This window comes from Dermochelys coriacea, chromosome 8 (assembly GCF_009764565.3).
Source record: "Dermochelys coriacea isolate rDerCor1 chromosome 8, rDerCor1.pri.v4, whole genome shotgun sequence".
NCBI lineage: Eukaryota > Metazoa > Chordata > Testudines > Dermochelyidae > Dermochelys > Dermochelys coriacea.
In genome coordinates this window covers 79,252,447-79,276,661 of record NC_050075.1, presented here as the reverse complement: position 1 = coordinate 79,276,661, position 24,215 = coordinate 79,252,447, and the positions used below count along the sequence as shown (strand labels likewise).

At 42.8% G+C, this 24,215-nt stretch overlaps 1 protein-coding gene across 2 annotated transcripts in view; it reads right to left on the bottom strand.

The window, feature by feature from the left end:
* Positions 1–1,040: 1,040 nt before the first annotated feature.
* DDAH1 (dimethylarginine dimethylaminohydrolase 1) overlaps positions 1,041–24,215 on the bottom strand; it is a 97,186-nt gene continuing 74,011 nt past the window's right edge. For both annotated transcript variants that reach the window (XM_038414418.2, XM_043520099.1), the window contains 3 exons: positions 23,510–23,629; positions 6,219–6,362; positions 1,041–5,448 (listed from right to left, as the gene is read on the bottom strand). In XM_038414418.2, the coding sequence (XP_038270346.1) occupies positions 5,332–5,448; positions 6,219–6,362; positions 23,510–23,629 (381 nt within the window). In that variant the 3' untranslated portion in view covers positions 1,041–5,331. The remainder of the gene's footprint in view (positions 5,449–6,218; positions 6,363–23,509; positions 23,630–24,215) is intronic.

Genomic DNA, 24,215 nt, shown 5'->3' with positions numbered 1-24,215 from the left:
TTTCGCCTTCCTCTGTAGCATGGGGCACGGGTCACTTGAGGGAGGCTTCTCCGCTCCTTGAAGTCTTTAAACCACGATTTGAGGACTTCAATAGCTCAGACATAGGTGAGGTTTTTCGTAGGAGTGGGTGGGTGAGATTCTGTGGCCTGCGCTGTGCAGGAGGTCGGACTAGATGATCAGAATGGTCCCTTCTGATCTTAGCATTTATGAATCACTTAAGATGAGCTATTACCAGCGGGGGGGGGGAGGGGGGGGAGAAAACCTTTAGTGGTTTTTTTTTTTAAGTGGTTCACCACTAAAGGTTTTATTCCTCCCTTCCCCCCCTCCCCGCTGGTAACAGCTCATCTTAAGTGATCACTCTTCTTAGTGTGTGTGATAAAACCCATTGTTTCGTGTGTGTGTGTGTGTGTGTGCGTGTGCGTGTGCGTGTGCGTGTGCGTGCACGCGCGTAAATCTCCCCACTGTATTTTCCACTGAATGCATCCGATGAAGTGAGCTGTAGTTCACGAAAGCTTATGCTCAAATAAATTTGATAGTCCCTAAGGTGTCACAAGTACTCCTTATCATTAACAGTGTAATCTGCTACCTTGATCTAATGAGTAGGAAAGAGAAGAGAGAAGGCTAACTGAAGGAATGCACACAGTGGTCACTCTTAAAACTTTCTAATTTTGCCTTAGATAAACTTTACCTCTGTTTTACTAGTATTCCCTATACTTAATATAGAATAGGGACCGTCTAGGGAATCCTGCAATTACTCATTACTTAGTTATCCAAGACAATCAAAAGGTTTAAGAGCAACCACTGTGTCTGGAATATTAAGACCATCACTTTTATACACACATTTTTTAATTGTTAGCCTTAAACCACGATTTCTTCTTAAAACATTTTAGTACAGACATGTCTTCTATTGGTTTTATTTCTAAACCTGTAATAACCTTTAAGATTTGAAATAAAGCATCATTTCAAATCAAAAGATACCATGAGAGAACTAGACTAAATCGCAAAAAAATGCTGTCAGTCTCAAAGTAAGACAACTACAATTCATAGTACAACTGATACTTTATTCCATAGTGATGGGGGTACATAGTATAGAAACTGCAAGAGACACAAAAATCTAAGTAAATCTTTTCCAATATAACCGTCTATGAAATGCAATTATGTTTTTGCCACAAAAAGTGGGCAACAATATACTGTAATAAGGTTCTCAAGGGTAACAGAATTGAACACTGTGGTGATTTTGTCATCCTGTTTATGTTCTGAAGAACAATACAACACAGAACAGTGACTAACATGATTCTCATGCAACTCTATGCAAGTTACATTATACATCCACTAAAACTTTTATTAGGTTAAGTGAAGTCCATAGTATTTTGTTCACAGTCACTATATAAAGAGTAGAATTATTTTCATAGGCTCTTATTTGTTCATCTTCATAATTATCCATCGAATCAGACAATCTGAACCAATAAATAAGTTTCTGCAAATGTTTCCATATGAATTTTGATTGTTACCACCAAGGTAATTCTACCTTGACTGCAATTAAATACTTATGTGGCTGAATAATACCACATTTTTCTACATTTCACTCAAAAACTGCAGTCAGTAAGAGGGGAAAAGGATGTCACTGTTCTACATTCCACTGAACTTTTATTTTTAAAACTGAACATAGTGTTCCATATGAGCTATGAACCATTCTCATGGGAATCACTGTGTTACACTTGTCTTAAAACTCCTCAGAATACTTTCTTGTAATGCTATATGTGCAAGACTTAGAGAAGTGTGTATCTGTGTAGGAAACAAACGTGAGGATGGAGAAGCTGCGGTTTATCATCATATGGTACAGAATGTATGCACATTCTTATCAACAGAGATGAGTACTTGCTGACATTTTATTCACATTCTGTTCAAGAGGGAAACTTACACATCACATGATCTTCCTAAACTTATGATGATGGAAAACAACATATGGGAAAGAGTAAAAGGTCTGTCACACACACTGTAGCGCCTTCATTTGTACTAAGCTAAATTATTTGATTTAAAATTTTGATTAGAGATTCAAATCTCAGTGCCAGCTATTTACCACTAGACCTTCTGCACTGGAATGACATGGCACAGTCTTATTTTTGGCATAAGAGGGTTAACATGGTGCAGACAGTGCATTGTGTTGCATCTCCATTTTTGGTTTGAGATTTTCCTTTATTAGTTGTGGACAATGTTCTACATCAGGCATCTGACAAATGTTGCAGTGATAAAAATGTCTGATGTGCAGGATGCTCATTAGCCATATACATGTTGCATCAAAAAACAGCCATTGTTTTGGTTTGACTTGAGCCAGGGTTAAAGTAAAGGAGAAAGCTAAGAGCAGAGGGAGAGGGGTCTCCTGCCCTCCCTGGTTCAGGTCCCGCAACTGCCCCATCTCCCTAGCTGCTGCAGTAAGGACTTGCCAGATGGGAATCAGGAGTGGGGCAGCATGAAGAATAATGCCTGACTAGGAAGTTTCTGGGGCTCCCACCCTTGTCAGCAGTCAGGTGCTGCTGGTTTTTCAACTACAGGAAAATAAGAGGCACCTCAGCCATGAATCTCTAACTACCTCTTCTACAGGACAATCTGTCCATTCACTAACTGTCCCTCCCTTCAAAGGGGAAAATGGAGGAAGGAAACTACTTGCCACCTCTTCCATTCTCCACAGGGGGAGAAAGAATATAAGAAGCCACCGGCCTCCACCACTATTGACTCCTTCCTCTCCTCTGGTGCAAGACAAGAGAAGATGAGTCACTCCAACACCCCTCCCAAGATACAAATTCTGCTGCAGGCTCCCCCTTCCATCTGCACGGAAAAGACAGGCTTTGTCAGATTCTAGGGAAACAAAGTGGGTCTATCAGTTCCCTCTCTCCTGGCATCTATGCGAGAGGGCATGGGAGAGTTACATTAGGAAAGGTTAGGGTGGAATGGGGGCATTTGCAAATGAATGGAGGGGAAGAGAGAAGGAGAGTGTAAAGGGATGAGGAGAAAAATGAAGGGACTACAGGAGGAGGGGGGCAGAAGGAGAGATTTAGATGGCTGAAGCGTGAATGTATCAATCAAAAAAAACTTAAAACCTCAGACAAAGGAATAGAGAGACAGGAAGACAAAGAAAGAAATGACTAGGAAGTTGATAAAGTGTTCAGACTATTTGTCAGCCTCCTGGAAAATTCCCACTGCTGCTTCTGTTTGGGAATTTCTCCATTCTTAGTTTACAAATGATTTAAAAAGCTTCATGTAAATACTACTGTCTATAATTCACTTTACAGTCATGAAATATATATGAGTCAGTGGGCAAGCATGTTGTGGAATTTGCTACAACAAATATATTTGTTTTAACTGAATACCACAATAGATATTCATACAATTAAAAAAAAAATCAGACTACCATTATTCCAACGAGATCCCCAAGGACAGATCAAATACATATGCCAGCCTTTTGGGAAACAAGTTTCCCTTACTCATGAACATACCCCAGGAATAATGTCCTTCAGCTAATTCTACTACCATTCCTTTGTTTTGTGGTTTGCTAGTAAATTGTCTATATAATTACAGAAGACAAGAACTATACCGACTAGCAGGAAAAATAACTTCACTCCAAAACAGGAAAGAACATAATAGGTAGAGGCTGAAATGAAAATACATATAAAAGATAAAAATATATTTCTAAATATCTTTTATAATATAACATTTCTACAAGTAACTCAAAACATTCATTTCTGTGGTTCACGTGACAAAAATATAGGCTTTTTAGAAGGTGATTGATATATGGCATATATACAAGCCTCTTCCATTCCACCCAATTTGAAAGAAAGGTAACCAAACTGGGAGTCTGAACCCCGGGGCACACCTAGATTGGCTGATGGACAATCTCCTTTCCTATAATTCAAGCGTACCAGACACACATACCTCTTTAATGCTCCTGTACAGAGAGGCTTTCCTAAGCTGCCACCTGCAGTCTGAAATTGATTCTAATCAGGACTACTCCTAGGGGAATTCTGCGCCAATGTGCAATGCAGAATTTTGCAGAAATTAATGTGCATGCAGAATTTCCTTTCCCACACAGAAATGGGCTGCAGTGCTGCTGGCCGCCGCTAGGGACCCCTGGACCCAGCAGAGCCCAGCTCGCACATAGAAGACACTGCCCCGGGGGAAAGGGGAGGGGCCTAAAGGGTTCCTGAGAGCTGCAGTTCCAAGCACACCCTGAGGGAAGGAGAGGGTGGCATGGCAGGAAACTCCCTGCAAGCCTGGAACCAAGCATCAGGCTGTTTCTCCTTCTGGATCCCTGGGCCCTGAGGGGAAGGGGAGTGGGTATCTGGGCTGGCGGGGAGCAGGGGAGACAGATGGGCTCTGTGGGGAAGGGGCAAGTATCTGGGCTAAGGCTGTGCTCGGGGAGGGAGGAGGTTTGGGTGTATTGGCTGGGGGGGGCCCTGCAGCTGGACTCTGGGGGGCAAAGAAACAGGAACTGGGTTGTCATACAGGTTTCTTTAATATACTACTCCTGGGGGAATTTTTGTGTGTGTCTGAATTGTTGTAGACCTACTTGCTGACAGGTATTTTGAAATAAATTACCAAATAAATTGAAACTGGTGTGATTATGTAGTGTTATTTTGACAAATAAAATATGCAGAATTTTGCATAATTTAAAAATATTGTGCACAAGATTTTTAATTTTTGGTGCAGATTTTTTCATTTTTTTGGTGCAGAATGCCCCCAGGTGTAAATGATTCTACATAGAAGTGGCCATGTGGTACAGGCCAGAATAAGGAGTATAATCAATTTCACACTGTTCCAACTATCATAAGAAAAGCCTACTTACTACACAAGCCCAAATTCATGGTTCTTTTGAATTTCCTTCATTAGCTATATCTTGAATTCTTGACAATAAGGAGAGGAAGATAGGGGAAAGACTGAAAAAAAAAAAGGGTGATGAAGCAGAAAGGAAAGGGAGAGAAAAGGTAAAACACATGGGAAAGGTGTCTAGACAATGGAGATGCTTAGCAAATGGTTAGGAACTTATTTTCCCCCCATGTAGTTTTCACACTGAGTATGTAAATCACTAAAGCTAGGGATTAGCTATCATAGTTGACTTTGCTTGCTCATTGCACTATATTCATCCCAGCAAAAGCACACATATACCCTAAATACCATCTACCAGGACATAAAAATACACAAAGCAAAAAATTTGTAAACAAGGGTTAGTAGCACAGTGGTACAGTAGATTGTCAATAAAAACAATAAAAGTGTGGATATAGATTTGTCTACCTTGCATGTACTTTATTGCCAGTTACAAGGGAGGGATTCTATATCTCATAATTCTGAAGTTTTGTTAATAAGGACAGAACGACAGGTGAGTAACCCATCTACTTTCTCCATTTCTGTGTTGGTTATAGGGATCAGCATGTGGTCCTTCAGTTTTTCAAAAACCTGGTTAGGAAATAGAAGGAAAAAGTCATTACACTTGAGCATCTCTCCCCTCCATTTACTCCAACTATTTATTGAATCAATATAATGAAAACAAATTTACAAATATGAAGTTGTGTTGCCAAATCCCATCCCTACCCCAGCTTTAGCACTCAAGACTTTAAAAGCAACATAACTGTGATGATTCTGCTTTCCCTGGGGAAGAATACAAGACTGTGGAGGGGCCACAAGAGGAAAGGGGAAAAACCCTCAACCCTCTCCCCACTTCCAGTGTGCTGCTAGGAGTTAGGCGAGTTAAAAAGAGTAACTCTACCCATTGTGTATCTCATTCTCTTGTGGTTCACGGTGGATAATTATTTCTTCCTTGAAACGACAGTTGTTTCTTCCCCATATTACCCAGATGATTAGCCAGTTGTTGGTAATAAATAGTAATACTTTGCATCTATATGTTGTTTTTCATCTGAGGATCTCAAAGTGTTTACAAACATTAACGAATGAATTCCCTCAATACACAAAGGGAACAACAGGAGGAGAAAGAGATTAAGTAATAAAGGTCAGACAAAAATAAGTAGTAAAGCTGGAAATACAACCTAGGTCTCCTGACTCTCCAAGTCTTGTGCTTTAATCATCTGATGTGTTTACATGTGTGTGCACAGTACCGGGGCCCCATCCCAGGAGGTACTGACAATTTTCAACTCCCATAGACTGCAATGGGAGTCAAGAACACTCAGCACCTCACAGGAATAGCCCCTAATTCGTAACTCTCCCTTTACCTTTGCACTTTCTGGATATTCCTCAGGGGCTCGGTGCAGCAAAACGTGGCCTTTGCCTGGAATGTTTAGATATATGCAATTTGCTGCAGCGTCATCAGGCACTGTCAGTTTGTCATAGCGATGGTCACTCATCTGCTGCATGGTCTGTTGACAAAAGTGAAGTGCAGCTATTTAGAGGAAGTGCACTAGCTTTCCAAAATGAACATACAAACTCAAACCTAGAAAAAGTAGCTGATTATGGTTTCGCAGGAGTGATTTCACTACATAACAAGCAAGGTTTCTTTTTATGTCTGCTGTTCAAGTACAGGACCTCCCGGTACCAAGCAGAAATGAAGTCAAGGTGCGTCAAGTCAGATGTAAATTTTGAAAACCCTTGTACAATGGTGGGATGATTCAGCAGGAACCTTCTCCCTACCACTCACAAAACCATAGTCGGCAGGGTTTTCTCCTTAGGGACATGGAATGATTTTCAGGGATGCTGAATACCCAAACTCCTTGTTCACATTAATGGGAGCTACAGGTGCTCAGCACTCCTTAAAAACTGGACATTCGTAAGGTTGCTAAAAATACGGTGAATTAAGTTAATATAAGCAGAAAAGTTACACTCCCCAGCATGGGTTCAGCAGCTTCATAATTCTTCCCAAAGACGTCTCTTTTGTCTCCCAAACAGCCTCTCCTGGAGCTCTTCCACTAAGCACCTCTGCCCAGGGAGGGGGAAGTGAGCCTGTGTTAACTCCTTGCTCATCAGGGGACCACATAGGAGGTATCAACACTGCAGCTTGGAATGAGCTTTGCAGTCCAGGTATTCGTGCTAGCGGGACTTGAGCTAGTGTGCTAAAAACAGCAGTGTGGGCACTGTGGCTTAGGCAACAGCTTGGGCTCTCAAGCCCACCCGACCCCCTCGGTCTGAGCTCAGGTCGCTAGCCTAAATCTCCATTGGAGCCGCAATGTCCACACTGGTGTTTTTAGCGAGCTAGCTCAAGCCCTGCTAGCATGAGGCTGTCTACCTGGGCTGGGAGGCTTGCGCCCAGTTGCGACATAGACATACCTGTAGTGACACGGTCAGAACAACAGAGTTGGCAGCAATTGCTCAGGGCTTTGGTTTGGCTGCTTATAAATGTAGGGTGAATATGCAAAAGTTGGATCTAAATTGGGATTTCAAAGACTCACAGGGTTTGAGAGGGTAACTGCATCCAACGTTTTGGTTTAAGCCCCATGTCTGTAATTACAGATGTAAAAAACTATTTGAAGACAATGAGCCAGATTCACCACTGCATCGCTCCAGCTTTACTGACATAAAACTAGAGTAACAAAGTGATGAATGAGGCCCAAAGAAACTGCCCCAAACTCTGGCCCTACCCAAAAATCGTAAGCACACCCAAATATTCTAAATAGGCTATCCTCTTAACCACCGCGTTTTGTGTCTTTGTATGTACTCCCAAACCTCTTTGCCCCTTTCCTTGCTCTCCCACCATACAATCTGGATCCCTTTGGCCAGGATCTACTGGCTCCCGATGAAGGAGCAACCACCAAATACACAGGGATCTTGTGAGGCATTTAGAAGAAAAATCCTGTATTTAAACTACTCCCAGCAAAATGCTGTGAACAAAGATCTTAGGCCATATTCTGCTCCGAGACGCATTGGTATAAATCCAAAGAAGCCCCACTAACTTTAGAATTACCCCAGCATAGCTAAGAGAACAATTTAGTCTATTGGGTCTAGATGAATTAACATCTGAATGATTAATGAGGTCACCCTTGCTACTGCTCATCAGGACAAAATGACATATGAAGTGAAGCATAGAAAGGATCTACAGCACACTGTTAAGTAATAAAGCACCTAATACTTGCACACACCTCCAGTAATTCCTTTGTCTGGGTACGTTCTCCACAGTGTAGTCTGACTCAAACACATATCCTGTGGAGAATATGAAACTGAAGTAAGGAATGTCATGCATTCCGGAGGAAGTGTTTATCTTACTCTCACTTCTTGTTTCTTAAATTCTTCTGAATTTCCAAGGTCCCATTTACCTCCATAAAAGAGCTAACAGGTTTTGTTAGAATAAACAGCACTTTTATTGCACTGGATGCATTTTTATTCTTGAAGTCATTGTCTTTGCTTTCCTATTTTTGATCTTAACTTGCTTGTATTTAAGTTGCCCTCATCTGTTTTTTAACTTCTACTGATATTGCACACACTTCCCAGGTGTACAGCCTACTGTCACAAGTAGTGACAGGGACTGCTCATGGTAGTAAGTAATAGATGTCTGGAGGATCAGGCCTTTACAGATCACACTCCATAGCGGGCTTTTCTCTTTGCAATTGATCTTTACAGACCCTATTTAAAACCGTATATTCTTTATTAGGCCTGCATCACACTACTGGTATCAGTAAAGGAAGAACCAGCACCTGGATACAGCAGAGTTTGAGACACTGGTGTTCTTCCATTCTTGGAGGAAAAACAAAGAGAAACCTGTTATTGTAATTGTGTTGTAGCAATAGTTCACCTCTCAGGAACATATTGTGATTCACTGCAGAACACTAGCTTTAGAAGTTGCAAAATGGTATTTAATACAGAATGATGCCGAAACCATTCATACAGCATTCTTTTGAATTCTTTTACTGCATCAAAGGCTTCAGATAGAAAATAATGAATATTGCACAATAATTTCAGTGAGAGAGAAGGCCCTACTCTATAACAGACAGATGGCAGATGCATGGGAGACTAAACAAAAAGACATTTTGGATGGATTCCTCTCAAAAGAACATAGAAGTAGTGACTGTATTAATCCTAACACAGAAAAGAAAAGGAGAGCGGGACTAACTAGAAATAACAAGAGAAAACTTCCAAGAACCCAGCTGTGAAGAGGAGAATGTTATTTTAGTTAGCTAGTTCCTACAAAGGACAACATAATAATGTGCTCTGTTTGGTACCTGGCCCTTTGGGGACACAGACATTCTAGTATACAATTAACTGCTTACCCCAGGGGTGCGCAAACTATGGCCCGCAGGCTGCATCTGGCCTGCGAGCCATTTTAAGCTGGCCCATGAGCCGCACTAGCGGTTCGGCCCCGCTCCGGGGCGCTGGGTTGGGGCCGGACCACATGGCTCGGTCCTGCTCTGGCGCTCAAGCCGGGGTGCTGGGTCAGGGCCAGACCACATGGCTCGGCCCTGCTGGGTCAGGGGCCGCACCACGCAGCTCAGGCTCGCTCCAGCCTGGGCGCTGGGTCGGGGCCGGACCACGCTTGGCCCCACTCCGGTGCTCTGGCTGGGGGGCTGGGTCACGCGGCTTGGCCCTGCTCCGGAGCTCCACCGGGTTGGGGCCGGACCACCAGCTTGGTCCCACTCTGGCCGGGGCACTACATTGGGGGCCATAACACGTGGCTCCCGGAAGCTGGCATAGCCCCTCTCTGGCTCCTATGTGCTCCAGTGGGAACTGCAGAGGCGGTGTCTGTGGATGGGGCAGCGAGGAGAGCCACCTGTGGCTGCGCAGGAGCTGGAGAAGGGACATGCCATTGCTTCCGGGAGCTGCTTGAGGTAAGCACCACTCAGAGCTTGCACCCCCCGAGCCTCTCCTCATGCCCCAACCCCCTGCCCCAGCCCTGATCCCTCTCCCGCTCTCCAGCCTGGAGCACCCTCCTGCACCCCAAACCTCTCATCCCTGGCCCCACCCCAGAGCCTGCACCCCCAGCTGGAACCTGCACCCCTTTCCTCGCCCCTGCCCGATCCCCTTCCTGCCCTCTGGACCCCTCAGTCCCAGCCCAGAGCACCCTCCTACACCCCAAAATCCTCATCCCCAGCCCCACCCAAGAGCCCACACCCCCCCTTCTTTTCTACAGGGGCACTGGAAGAATCCTCTCATCCACCAGCCACTCAAATGCAGTGGTGGCAGCAGCTGGGGATTTCCCCTCCCTCTACTGGTCACCTGAAGATGGGAGACCCCCAGAGAGGTGGCAGAGGTCACCTTTACTCTCAGCAGTGGCAGGAGCAGAGGCAGAGCCCCAAGAGTGGCCACAGGGTGGCACTTCCAGAGCCATTAGGGGCCAGTCTGCTGTGGTGGTGGGTGTGGGGCCAGGCAGCTTCCTTCCAGGCACAAGCAGCTGCTTAAAAAAGAACTAGATAAATTCATGGAGGATAAGTCCATCAGTGGCTACTAGCTACGATGGGCAGGGATGATGTCCCTAGCCTCTGTTTGCCAGAAGTTGGGAATGGGTGACAGGGAATGGATCACGTGATGACTACCTGTTCTGTTCATTCCCTCTGGGGCACCTGGCATTGGCCACTGTCAGAAGACAGGATACTGGGCTGGATGGACCTTTGGTCTGACCCAGTAGGGCCATTCTTATTTTTTTAAGTAAAGCACTAGCGAAGTCAATACAAACTAAAGTATCATGCAGACAATGACTTGTGTATACTGCTCTATATACTATACAATAAATTGTAAGTATAATCTTTATCTTCCAATTGATTAATTTTATCATTATAATTGTATGGTAAAAATCAGAAAGTCAGCATTTTCCAGTAACTTTGTGCTGTGACATTTTGTATTTTTAGATCTGATTTTGTAAGCAACTAGTTTTTAGTTAGAGGTGAAACTTGGGGTATGCAGGACAAAGACTCCTGGAAGGGGTACAGTAGTCTGGAAAGGTTGAGATCCACTGCTGGCTTAATCTGCCCCTGCCTATGGTTATTCAGACCCTACTGAGGGTGACCCAAAGGAGGAGCCAGAGAAGCCAGCAAAGGATCCATAATCACGTTTTGAACACATGCACAATTCTACCACCAGCAGTATCTGATTTTGGAGCCTCAGCTAAGTGGAGCTTGGGTGGAGCTTGGGAAAGTGCCACTACTCCCCGCTACCTTCCCCGCCATGCAATTCCTGCTACATCTAGATCTGCAGGCTGAAAAAAAAAAATTAAATCTCATTTCATGGAAGACGCATAAGCAGTAAAAAGACTTCTTCTGTACACTCTAAACCAGGGGTGGGCAAACTTTTTGACCTGAGGGCCACATTGGGATTGCGAAACGGAGGGCCGGGTAGGGAAGGCTGTGCCTCCCCAAACAGCCTGGCTCCCACCCCCTATTCAGCTCCTCCCACTTCCCACCACCCTGATCGCCCCCCTCAGAACCCCCGACCCATCCAACCCACCCACACTGATCCTTGTCCCCTGACGCCCCCTCACGGGGTCCCCTGCCCCTAAATGCTGCCCCAGGACCCCACCCCCTATTCGACCGCCCCGCTCCCTGTCCCTTGAGTGCCCCCTCACAGGGTCCCCTGCCCCTAAATGCTGCCCCAGGACCCCACCCCCTATTCGACCACCCCTGCTCCCTGTCCCGAGTGCCTCGATCCCTATCCACACCCAGCTCTGACCCATCGAACCCCTACCCCCCGACTCCTTATCCCCTGACTGCCCCCTCCAGGGGTCCCCTGTCCCTAAATGCTGCCCCAGGACCCCACCCCCTATTTAACGCCCCCTGCTCCCTGTACCTCCCTCCTGGGACCCCGCCCCCGTCCAACCCCCCCGCTCCGTCCCCCCCTCCCAGGACCCCACCCCATCCAACCCCTCCCCTGCTCCCTGTCTCCTGACCGCCCCCACCCCTCAAACCTCTGCCCCATCCAAACACCCCTGGGACCTCCTGCCCCTTATCCAACTCCCATCCCCCCGCCCCCCTACCAGGCCACTCAGAGCGGCAGGACAAGCTTATTGGAAAGCCTGGGAGGTGGGTGGGCACAAGCCGCACTGCCCTTGCAGTGGCGTACCTACAGGAAAGGAGGGAAAGCAGGGAAGGGGCCGGGGGCTAGACTCCCCGGCTGGGAGCTCAGGGGCCGGGCAGGACAGTCCCGCAGGCCGGATGTGGCCCACTGGCCGTAGTTTGCCCAGCTTTGCTCTAAACCATCCCCATATAAAACAAGAAGTCTAATGGCCTTCTAATGCAGAAAAAAATACATTGATATCTTTTGGAAAAAAAAAGAGACAGGTCATTTCATCTAATTTGTGTATCAGACACCCAACTGGAAAGATCTTTTTAAAATTGCCTTATGTACCAAGATTGTAGCAGTCATGAAGTGAGTTTGTAGGGGTCTGGCTTTCTGCCCAGGAGCACTTGCATGACCAGTTATACTAGCAGCCAGGCATTTCCTGCATGCCTAGTTTTTCTGGGAATTCTCTCCAGCCTATAGAGGGTAATATTCACTGCACATTCTCTCAGCCCTTAGTCATGCTTTCCTTATATTGAAATCATTCACATGGCCTAAAATGCCTTTTCTGTAGTGTTTTACAGCATGTCCTCAGCCAAACTGAGGTAATGGGTAAGCTAAATAACCCTAAATGTGAAACAGCAATACATGTGAAGGAAAAATGTTGACGAGTTTAAGAGATACTTTAAACATGTCTGGCATCCTTTAAAACATAGTGTTGTGTTAGCTCTCATATGATAATAGACCCCAGTTCATTCAGACAGGCCCTTGTGCAGAGCCTCAGTGACTTCAGGGGTCCGCTCGTGTAGAGCTCATTAGGAGTGTCACAATAGTCAGCAGGAACGTCACACCTAAAGTGCCTTAACATCCCAAGGACCCCACCGACACACACAGTGTACAGTGCATACGTGTACTAAAAAGGTAGGAGAGCTGGTCAAAACTTTCTCAAGCGGATGCGTTAGTCAAAAGCCTGAACACATTTCAGTTTTGTTTTTTTTTGTTTTTTTTACAGAAGCCCAAAAACCTGAAGAATAAATTTAGACAGACGTTCTTATTTTCACAGAGAGCGAGCGCGAGAGGGAGAGCGTGTGAGCGAGCGCACAAAGCCACAAGTTAGGAAATGACAGAATTAAGGTTATTCATCCAACTCTAAATCAGACCCCTTGGACTCCCACTTACACAGAACACATGCGTAGAATATACGCATACACATTCATATCACATACAAAAGTCTGTGGCAAAGGAGAAATAGAACTGGCTCTTCTGGGTCCCAGTTCAGCACCTTAAACACAAGTGACCAGCCTCTTTCTTCCTGCAACCCTGTCCATCCCATGCATTAAATGAGGAAGGAACCCTGTTGAATAAATATGTGATAATATAATTAAATATTGCATCATAATGCATATGGAGAACGGGTTGAATTAAGGTTACCAGTGTAACATTAATTCTGGCATTTCCTAACTTTTCAGTGCTTGACTTTGCAGCATCACTATTCTTTAAATGTAGGGTCTTTTTTGTATGTAATTTTAGTTTTTGTTTTTAAAAGAAGAATGAGAAATGCAAGTTCCATCATGTGGAATGATACTGATCTCCACAGGAGTCATCAGCAGGGATCCACAAAACAGGCCTATCACATGTGCTAAAGGAGTAACTGGCGGCAGCTGCTAGCTGCTATCCTCTATGTAGACTGACTGCTAGAACTGATGTTTGCTATACAGTAGCAGGATGTTAGGAATCAGGATCTCTGGGTTCTTTTTTTCCTACCCATGAACGGAGTGTGGTCTAGGGGTACATACTGCACAGCCATGCAAACAGATTTGGAACATTTGTTATAAAATGCAGTGTAGGAAAATGGCTAATGGATTTATCATATTGGAAACCTGGGTTCTATTCCCAGCTCTGCCAAAAGTGACTTTGTTTAACATCTCTGGGGGAAAGGATACTCGCCTTCCTTCTAACATAGGGCCTGAGGCCTTGTACTCAATAATATGGTGCCTCCACAATAATAAACAACAGAAACTGGTTGGGGAAGAGCCAAGTCTAGACCTCCTTATCTCCTCCTTGGTCCCACCCTAACTTCCCTTGGCCTAGGTCAAAGGGTATTTTGAAGTTGCTGCTTTATCTGCATATTGTCTGGAGTTCTCTTTGTGACTCCGTGTGTCCGAAAGCATGCTCAGTGCAGACAGAATGGACAGAAACTTTAACAGTAGGCCTCTCATGCTCTACGGAGCATCTGGAAATGGTGATTTTCAGAGTCTTATACCTTGACCAAATTTGGATGGATTTTCATGGAAAGCAGATGGCACTTCTCTGTCCCCAGAATCATTCTCTTACCAAATTTCAAGTTTCTGATCTAAAGCATGGAGATAACAGAACTCTTCAAAGATTCTGTAGGACAATATTTAAGATGAGATGTCAAAAATACCTAACACCTTGGGAATATCTACACTATTTTCACTGAAAGTTGCAAAAGGAATTCAAACTGAGGCAGAGAGCAAGCATGGAACATTTCCATCCAAACCATTAAAGTCTGGCAACCGAAAAGAGAAGATCATAATGGAAAAATATTGGGCAACTTTAACTATACGTGTCACGATGAACTCTGTCTCAGATGATGAAAATTAAGTCATTCTTGGGGTGGATGGTAACCAACAGCCAGAGATGCAGCAAGCTCAGCAATAGGCAACAATGTCCAGGCTGGCTTGTCTGAGGACCTATGACCCTGCTTAAAGTGAAGAACCAGTTACATTGACTTGGAGGCAGCAGCAGACCTATAAACCTCTCACATGGTTAAACCATGAGAAGGGGGAAAGAGACTCTTGGCCAGTGCATTATAATAGGGGGGCGGGCAGGGGGAAGAAAAGGGAAGAGGTAAATTGTGGCCATCATCATCCTGGAAACAGTCTATGAAACAGTTTTATGAAAAGCACCAATATCCAGACAGACTGGAAGACCTTGATTTTTAAGGTTTGGTCTGAAAGGCCACCACCTCCCTTCACCTCAGCGTCAGATTTCATAGTACTCCATTAATGTACCTCCAGATAACGAGCAAAGATTTAAACATGTGTCTCCAAGAAGCCTAGATAATTAAAAAAACCCGATGCCTAGAAAGCACTAAGCCATATCCCAGTAGAGGACATCCTCGTAAGACTGTTTCATTGTGGATGACTGCTTTACAGAAGTAGTATTACTTATACCCCTAAACCATGAGCCTTTGAATCACAGTTTCTCATATTTAAAGGAATAAATTGGCATTTTAGCATGTTCATTAGTTCTCTCTCTGGATTCACTCTGTTTCTAAAAACTGATAGAAAGTTTTAAAGGAAATCATGCAAGATTTCCTAGGATAGCAATAAATGAGAAGGGAAGAAACAAAGTTACCCGTTCTCCCAGCTGTGCACAGCAATTGATTGGTTGGATTAGACCTGCTTCAAACAAAGCTATCTGCTGTGTTGTCCTCCACTGTACCAATTTCCACCAGTACAGAGCTAGTACGGACAGGAATGGCATGCTAGCTCCAACACCCATTTTGACTCCAGTTTCCAACCAAATAGTAGAGATAGACTTCACTTGGAGTAACAAATAGTGCTGTGAAAAATCATGGGAATGAAGGTTCAGTACAAGGGGGCTTGGGACAATGAGAGTAGGCCTGGTGCAGGGAGGAAAGTGGGTCTTTTCCATGATAAGCTGCACCAAATCCTTGGTACTTGCCCTTCCACACTGATCAAAATCCTAATGAATAGCATAGAGGTTCTTTGAAATGCAGTGGTGAAGAGTAAGGTGGAGAACAGTGGTGCCATGTAGCAGACAGGTAAAAAGATGAGGAGCGGGACCAGGAAAAGCCAGAGACCTTGTCTGGATTTCATGATGTTTCGAGAATCCCAGGATTCAGACATAACGGTCAGGCTGTCTCAACAGGAAGAAGATGTGGTAGCCTCATATGGCATAAATTGGAGTAGAAATTCTTATTAGATGTTGAGACACCTCTTGGAGATTTGGAATAAAAATACTAAAATCCTTCAAAGACTCAGATAAGATCCCATGTGGGCAGTGCCTATTGTAGTTTGGATCTCACAAAAGAATAATTTTTTGATGAACGTGGTGTATTACAAATTAGTGGAACCAAAACAGTGAGTAATATGCCAAGCATCTAGTGTAGACAGGACAATAGTGAGATTGCCAAATACCAAACCATCATCTCCTACACTTAGTGTTCTTAAGAGCTAGGCTTCTGTTTTTAATTCCTACTGCATCCCTTCAGTCACGTATTCCACATTGCCTCGTTTATAAAGAAGTTTGCCCTCCTGTTCATTCCATTACTAAACTTTTCCTAACTCAGGAAAGCCTTTACATCCTCACAAATTTAATTGGTAACATCTGATGCTCATTAGCACAGCTTCAAAGCACACCTGTGCTGCATTACCTCCTTTAAACAACCTTGTACTGAGGTCACACTGATGTGACGCCATCAGCATTATACAGGGGCTGATGCAGAAGGCAAGTACCTCTTGAGGAAGGGAAAAGGAAATGATTTAGATTTGCTGTTGTTTTTAATAAAGGAATCTAGACGATGAACATCCTGTCTTTTGGAACAGGAACTCATGGAGAGAAGGGAAGCTGATGCCCCGAAAAAAAAGGAAAGCAAAGGAGCAGAAAAACAACAAAACAAAATTTCCTATTTACGGAAAGCAAGCTGACAGCTCTCTCAATCATTATAGCCTCTGTCTTTACTCTTACAGGCTGACAGGCTCCCTGCTCCCTGTTGGTCACAAGTGCATATTTAAAGGGGTCCCATACTGACCTTGTCCAGGCCTTTAAAAAATAAAAAAAGTCTTGCTGTTTCCAGTCATTCTGCAGGTTAATTAGTGTATCGAAGTGTATGTCCTCCTGACTACTAGATTCTACAGCAACTGGTACTTTATAATTCCTTAAAAATCTATAGACAAATACAACTAAGTAAATTCAGTCACATACACAAAGTTTAATACAACAGATATTTCAAAGACATGTCTCTCAATTTTAAAGAGGTTCTAAATATTGTACTGTCTCAACTACTGGTGATTTTTTTTTTTTTAAAGTAGTGTGCATTCTGGTACACAATGAGAGCCCAACCCCATGAGATGCTGAGTGCCCATACTTCCCAAAGCAGTGGGACAACAAGCGAAGTTGAAGATGCACAGTACCTTGTAAGATCAGGCCCAGAGTCAATAACTATAAGCTAAAGGAAAGTCTTTAAGAAAAATCAGGCTGAATTCACAAAATTCTATCTGCAAGGTTTAGAACAGCAGATGTCTCATGGAACTATTTTTTTCCAGTTATATTCAGAAGCAGTTTGTCTGTTGTTCTCTCTGTTTCACTAAGCTCATTCTTCATTGCTACATTTACACAAAAGTCAGCATTCATCTGCACTTGCTGCTTATTCCCTACCTGAAGTCATCCTCTTTGGGCTGTTAATATTTGTAATCATTTCCACAGCAACCCACTGCAATATCGTAAATAGAGAATTATGACTTCATGTGGGGAATAAGAGGAGGCATAAGTGATTAATGCTCAAGGAATAAGACGCGCTGGTTTTTTTACACAAACATCTTTATTACTAAAAATAAGAGACTAGAAAGACAGTATTAGAAGATTTTTATCTAAATAAATTGTTCTTAATATTTTCCAGGAGGTATTGGCTGTTCTAGCAGAATACAGAAGTATTAAGTTGCCACTTGGGGGCCCTGTTCTGCAGGCACTTACACAACTCATAGCTAGGAATTTCTTAGTATTTACACAATTGAGTGCAACTCTGCTATGGTGGTTGATAACAGTATTCTGCTTTTCAATAATGGCATGTTGCAGAAGCCCTAGCAGCTACACAGGAGATGTGCACCTAATATAAATGAAAGACAGTAAATCATAAGAACTAGGGCAATTTTGTCAATGTTATAACAATTTACTCCAAAGTCTATGAAAGCACTACTCTGAAATCGTGGCTTCGAATAAAGACCAAGCACCCAGTTGCTTGGAACAGACTTTTCTCTCTACTTCCTTCCTTATGTGAGGTTTTAACAAGCCTCTCCTGACCAGTATCAGAACTGTGCACTGAGCTGCATTTGTAATAGCATTCTTGAGCAGGAGTTCAGATGATGAATGATCAATCCCATTCCCACGTACCAGTGAAGTTACAGAATGGCAGAGTCGAGAATTAGACAAGCCAAAGATGTTATGAGGATCTTGTATTTAGGAAGGAAGAGTTCTTCCAGAGTTCTTACAATTCCACTACTACATATTCTAATACATTCAGATTCTAGGTTATATTCCTGGCTACCAAGAATTAGTTCTGAAGCACAAAGGTCAGTTGTTCCACATTCATTCTGAGTCCCTTTAGGGAAGAAACAAACAGTTACAGGCTCAACTGCATTAAATCGTTGGCAGTCTCATCTTTGCTACAGTTTAGCATCTCCACATGACAATCCTGTTCAAGACAGACATTTTGTCATGTCCACAAACTACACAATCAAGGTTGTACCAGTGCGTTCTGGACTCCTGAAACACTTGTTTTCTATAGTGCTCAGCACAATTGCTGAGAACGACTTAGGTAAAATTCCAAAAGAGCTGCCCATACCTATGGAACCATTTAGAAAGTTTTTCAGCTTTTGGATAGTTTTGTGCAAGTTTCACAAATTCCCCAGGTCCAGTTTGCATCACTCCCATTTCTAGCATGAACCCTAGCAAGATCTCATCATGGAGGCAATATGACAGCTCTTTACACTGGTAGTTGATTTCATAAGAGAATGGATGGAGTGGGAAAACTTAATACAGTGAGTAGAACCCCAGACTGCCAGCACAGGGCATTGGACATTGCTCCAGGAGGAGAAGTGTGTCAAGTGGCTTGACATCAGTGTTTGCTTTAACAGCCTTATGATAACAAACCTTGCCCATGTGGAGTGTCTATTTTGTATCAGGACCCAGTTCACCAACTGGTGGCATGACGCAGTACCAGGAGCTTGACATAAACGACTTGAGAATGATAGCTTTTACTAACTCTATGTAGACTTTGGCCTGATGCTACAGAGTCTATACATAGGGCAGACTAAATCCCTGTGGACAAGAACATCGCTATTGGCTTGTGGAGGTGGCCAAAAAATACAGTAGGACCATTACCAAACCTATATAAAGGGAATGTGCAAGTTGGAAAGTCAGGCAACTCGCAAGTTAGAAATTCCAGAAGTAAGGTTCCTCTAGAATCTTAATTTGGCTTTCTTCTGCGCAAGGATGATGATATGCTATCACCAACTACTACTTGTTCTACAGGAACACTGTCTCATCCAGTGCACAGGCTGGACAGCGAAGGAGACAGAGGGTTGTAAGATGAGGATGTTGTGTTTTAAAGCACAGGGCTGGAACCCAGGAGACTTGCATTCTACTTCTGGGTATACCACAGAACACCTATGTGATGAGGGCAATACTGTTATGATCACAAGGGGACAGAACCCTTCGGTGCCTGATTTTGTAAACTTAACTTTCTTTTAACCGTTTTTTTGTATGTAACTACATAGCATCCTGGAAAGGTGAGAATGAACTCAGATATTCCTGTTTCAAAATTACTAAATTTATTATTTATGAACAATAAATGACTTGAATAAATAATACCCAATTTGTTAGTTGCAAGCACTAGAACCAATTCATTCAGTACTTTAGGCCAAAATTTTTAGAGAGACTCCCCCACCCCTTGGTGCAGAGCTTGGTGATAAACTTTCAGACATTCTGCAAAAAATAAAATAAAATAAAAATCATAGGCTTTTTGAAAGAGTTTGATGGGTATTTACTTAGATATGGGCAGTTCTTTATACGATTCTATTGGGTATTCTTATTTATGGAATAGGTACTCAGGGTATACTTTTTTTTGGTTTTGTTTTGTTTTAAAATAAATTTGGTGAAATAAATCCACACTGAAGCAGCTAACCAAGGGCCTGATCCTAAAATGTGCTCACTGCTTCTGTGAGGTGCTGAGCACCCTCAGCTTCCCATGGCACTTGCATGGAAAATTACCTTTGAGGGCCTGATCCAAAGCCCACTGAAGTAAATGGAAAGTCTTCATTTATTCCAATTAACTTTGGGTCCACCCACAGCACCCTTCAGGACTAGCTTCAAAGGCAGCCTGGTTTTCAGATGTGCTGAGTGCTCATGACTCCTACCAAAGTCAATAGGAGCTACAGCTCCCATTGAAGTAATGCTGGGAAGTAGGCCCATGAAAGCTCAGAAGGATTCAGCACCTTTCAGGATAGTATCCTTAATTCAGGTGTCTCTAACAGGACCGAGTTGCCTAACTTCAGGACCTAGGTTTGAAAACTTTTCCCTTAGTTCAAATGTTTTCAGTTCAACTTAAGTTTGTGGCAATGATTTTTTAAGCTGCACACAAGTAACATTTTGTCCTACGAAACACAGTTTTCTTATCAGCAATACTTGTACGAACTTCTTTATGTCCCAATCGGTTAGGAGTATATTCTAACCTTGGTTAACGGAGTGGAGTTACATGTGCATATGTCTCATTAACACTGATCCTCATACAGAGATGTATATACTTCTAAATCTCGAATACCAAAAAAACCATGCAAACCAACATGGTCAACAATTTAAAAAGGTATTTTTCAGTGTGTTTTTTTTTTTTTTTAAATGTTTGGTTACCTTGCTAGTACCCTCGAAAAAGCTTGACAATGCATCATCCTCTCTTATTAGGAATACTCTGCATTTTGCTGTATCTGAACTGCTGGTAATATTTACACGGCTGGCACTTTACAACCTCAATTTATTTATCATCTTATCCACAAATATATTTTGGCTTCAATAGCTAAATTGACACACTGCAATATGATTAGCAGAGCTGTGCAAATGGCTTTAATCAAACTGAAGAGTACTCAAATTAGTCTTGGCTTGAGTTCAAATTGAAACTGTCAGAAACCAGTACCCTGCTTGAATTTTGTTAGTGTTTATAAATGGTCCAAAGAAGTATTTTACCATGGCTGAGCATCTGCACGATTTATCAGGCTGCTGCTTGTGATGCCTTTGGAGTTTGAGTCTGATTATTTGGGAAGGGCATACAGATCAACTCACACTGGGGAATTTACATAGTACTTCATGTAAGCTAGACTGTCTGGGATACAGAATCAGGAGTGTCAATGCACGGCAACTGAAGCCATTTTCATTTGGTTTCACAGAAAGCGAAAGGGGGCGTGGAGCTGCAGGTAGGTGTGGACTGTTATTAGCAGTCACTGCACACAGCTATAAGATATCATTTTTTAAGTTAAACAGAACATGTCCTAATAGGCTTCTCTCCAGTCATTCAGCCTGAGGGCCAAATACATTATTTCACATTGATACCAGTTTTGCATGTTTTTTCCTGTTCCATGTGACATTTTATGCAAAAGAAGAAGAATTTGCCTAAAATCATGAACTTAGGCTTGCAGTCACACCCCCTGCTCGAAGTGATAGCAGTGGGGAGGTCACAGAGATTCCTAGATTTTGCACCTCAGGCTAAGGTAGGTACATAGGCGGGTGCGTGTGTGGGATGGGGGAGTCTGAATGGGAACCTGTGTGGTTGTTTGGTGAGCAGATGTTGATATTGCTGGGGTTAAGGGGCACCTGGAGCTCTCAGGCCCTGATCCTGCAAAGACTTAGAACATGGCACAACTCTGAAATACACATGGTTCCTACCCCAAAGAGCTTACAGTCCATAGCTCTGAACCAGAGATTTATGCACCTGTTTAACTTTATGCATGAGTGCCATCGAAGCTAAGCAGTCTTTGCATGGATCAGAGCCCTAGACTGTAAACTCTTTTGGATCGGAGCTATGTTTATTTCAGGAGTTGCTCCATGTTCTGGCCAGCACAATAGGGGCCCTGATCCTGATCAGAAGCCTCTGGCACTATCACTGTCACAACATAAATATTCTTTAATTTTCAAAATAAGTTTTATGGTTATAATAAATAGTAATATACAAAAACCTTATATATCTAAAACAATAATAATTAATCAAAGAAAGATTAAGATTTCTTTCCCAATACAATTAAACAAAGGGAATCTCTTTCACCTTCCTGTTCCTCCCCAAAAGGAGAGACAGAGCTGAGTTACAACATTTTGTAATTGCATGGGTTAGTAACAATCACCACATTACTCTTAATCTGGAAGTAGATTTTTTAGTACTGACAAGCAAACCTGGATTCATTATTTGCAAGAGAACCAGTACAGTAATAGGCTGTACATTTGGGAACACATTGGCTACTGTTACTGAACAAATGAACCTTTTGGTGACCTTGAAAAGTCATTCCTGATAAGGAGTAAGAATGAGAAACGCTGTCAGATGCCCATTTAAATACAATTCTTTTGGACATGACTTGATTGTACATATAAATGTTACATTAAAGAAAGGGGGAGGGGAGAGCTGTTAGTGCTTTAGTCTATTCTAGACTGAAGACAAAAGACTTTTTAATGTCCAGCTTGTGATGGAGAGCCTCCCTAGGGTGAGAACTGGAGTCTCAGGATGATAATTGCATAAGGAGTTCATGTGGAAGACTGTGACACTTTCTGGAGGTGAAACTAGCCACCTTACCCTTCTGGCAGTGGGTTCATCCTAGATCTTGGACTTCACTTTACTCTAGGATAGCAAGGCAGAATCAGCAATAAATGTTCATGTTAAAAACTTCAAGGCAGAAGGTTTTTTTAGGTTGGTAATAGTTACTAGTGTCCCCTTTGAGAAAAGAAGCCAGAAATCCAACACTGTCCCTTCTCTCAGGTATTCGGTTTGGTATATTTGCCTGTTTCCTGCTCCTACTGTATTCTGTCCATATCCTAAAGCTACATGTCAGCACAATGTGGAATTATTGAAAGTAGAGCCTATATCTTCCCTTTCTCTTCAACCTGTCTTCCTTATTTTCTTCATCTCACACCTCCTGGAGAGGGCTGCATGGTTCTAGTTATTCAACTTTCTCTCTTCCATCTGAGAAACTTCACCATCCTCCTTGTTATTTCAACTCACATCCTTGGGGTTATTTTCTATTCCTCCTTAGCCTTCTCTCCTCACATCCAAGCTCTCAATCCTTTTATTTCTCCCTCTGACATTTCTAAAATCTACCCAGTCTTCTCTCCAATTGCTCCCATGTTTCTGCTTTAAAAAAAAAAAAAAAGAAATCTTATCCCACTGCTCTGACCATATTCACTCCTTCCTCAAATCCTTTCACTGAATTTTATGCATCAAGAGATAAGAATCCAAAGTTAATGAACCTAGATAACTCTTTCCCTGCCTAAGTCTCAACCTTTATTTCCACCTATTCCCCATCCTATGCAACAAACAAAATACATCCCCTATCACCAGAACAAGCTAGTAGAAACTCTGAAAGCTACTTTAGATAATTAAAACTAGATTAGCATAAAACTTTCCCTACATAATTAATGAATAATGTTCCCTGCATTTTGCTCATGCGGGATTCTCTGAGGTGTATTTATTTCCCTCTTGTACTGACACTACATCTATTTTAAACTCAGGTGTTCTTGTCTTAAGATAAAAGTAAAATTAGTCACCTATCTTGGGTCATTTTCCTATGCATTTTACCTTGAGGGTTTTTTGTGCAGCTTCAGTCGAACCAATGGCAATCAGGTTTGGTCCAGCCATGCTACAAAAACTCTTCAGATGCAAAGAGTCATAAACAGGGACTGTGGAGACAGCATAATCCTATGTAGAAATGAAGAAGGTGCACAGTAAATACTTTAAGTCAGTACCAATTACATAACTGCACTGAGTAATTCAATGACACATTTTAGCTCCTCTGTAAATTAACTCATCTGCAGGTTCTGAGGTAAACTGGCTACAGTCAACTGTGACATGCCCCTCTGGGCTGTCTTGTGCATCAAGAAAAAAAATACAGAACTACTGCAGTTTTCCACTACTTGTGCACCTGAAAATAAATCTGTTAAATGTATAAATATTACTTATATAAAAACCTGTCAGGAACCCAAGTGAAAATACGTTCATGCATATTGTTGAGCTTCTCTAGAGGAGTAATGGGAGGCCTAAGATAGTAGCAAGTAGTAGTGACCTGGCATTACCCTACTTACAGTCTTAGTCCCTCAGAACTGACTTGACTCCACATTTCCTTTGTCCCCTTTTGAAGATCTGTGACTTTGATGGATCTGCTGGCTTCTCTGCCTTTTTGTAATTCAGACCACTACCTAGGAATCTAAATAGAGATACTTTAGGAGCTAGACTTTAGATACCAATTTCTGAACATTTTGGCTAATGTATTTGGTTCAGTGGGCTG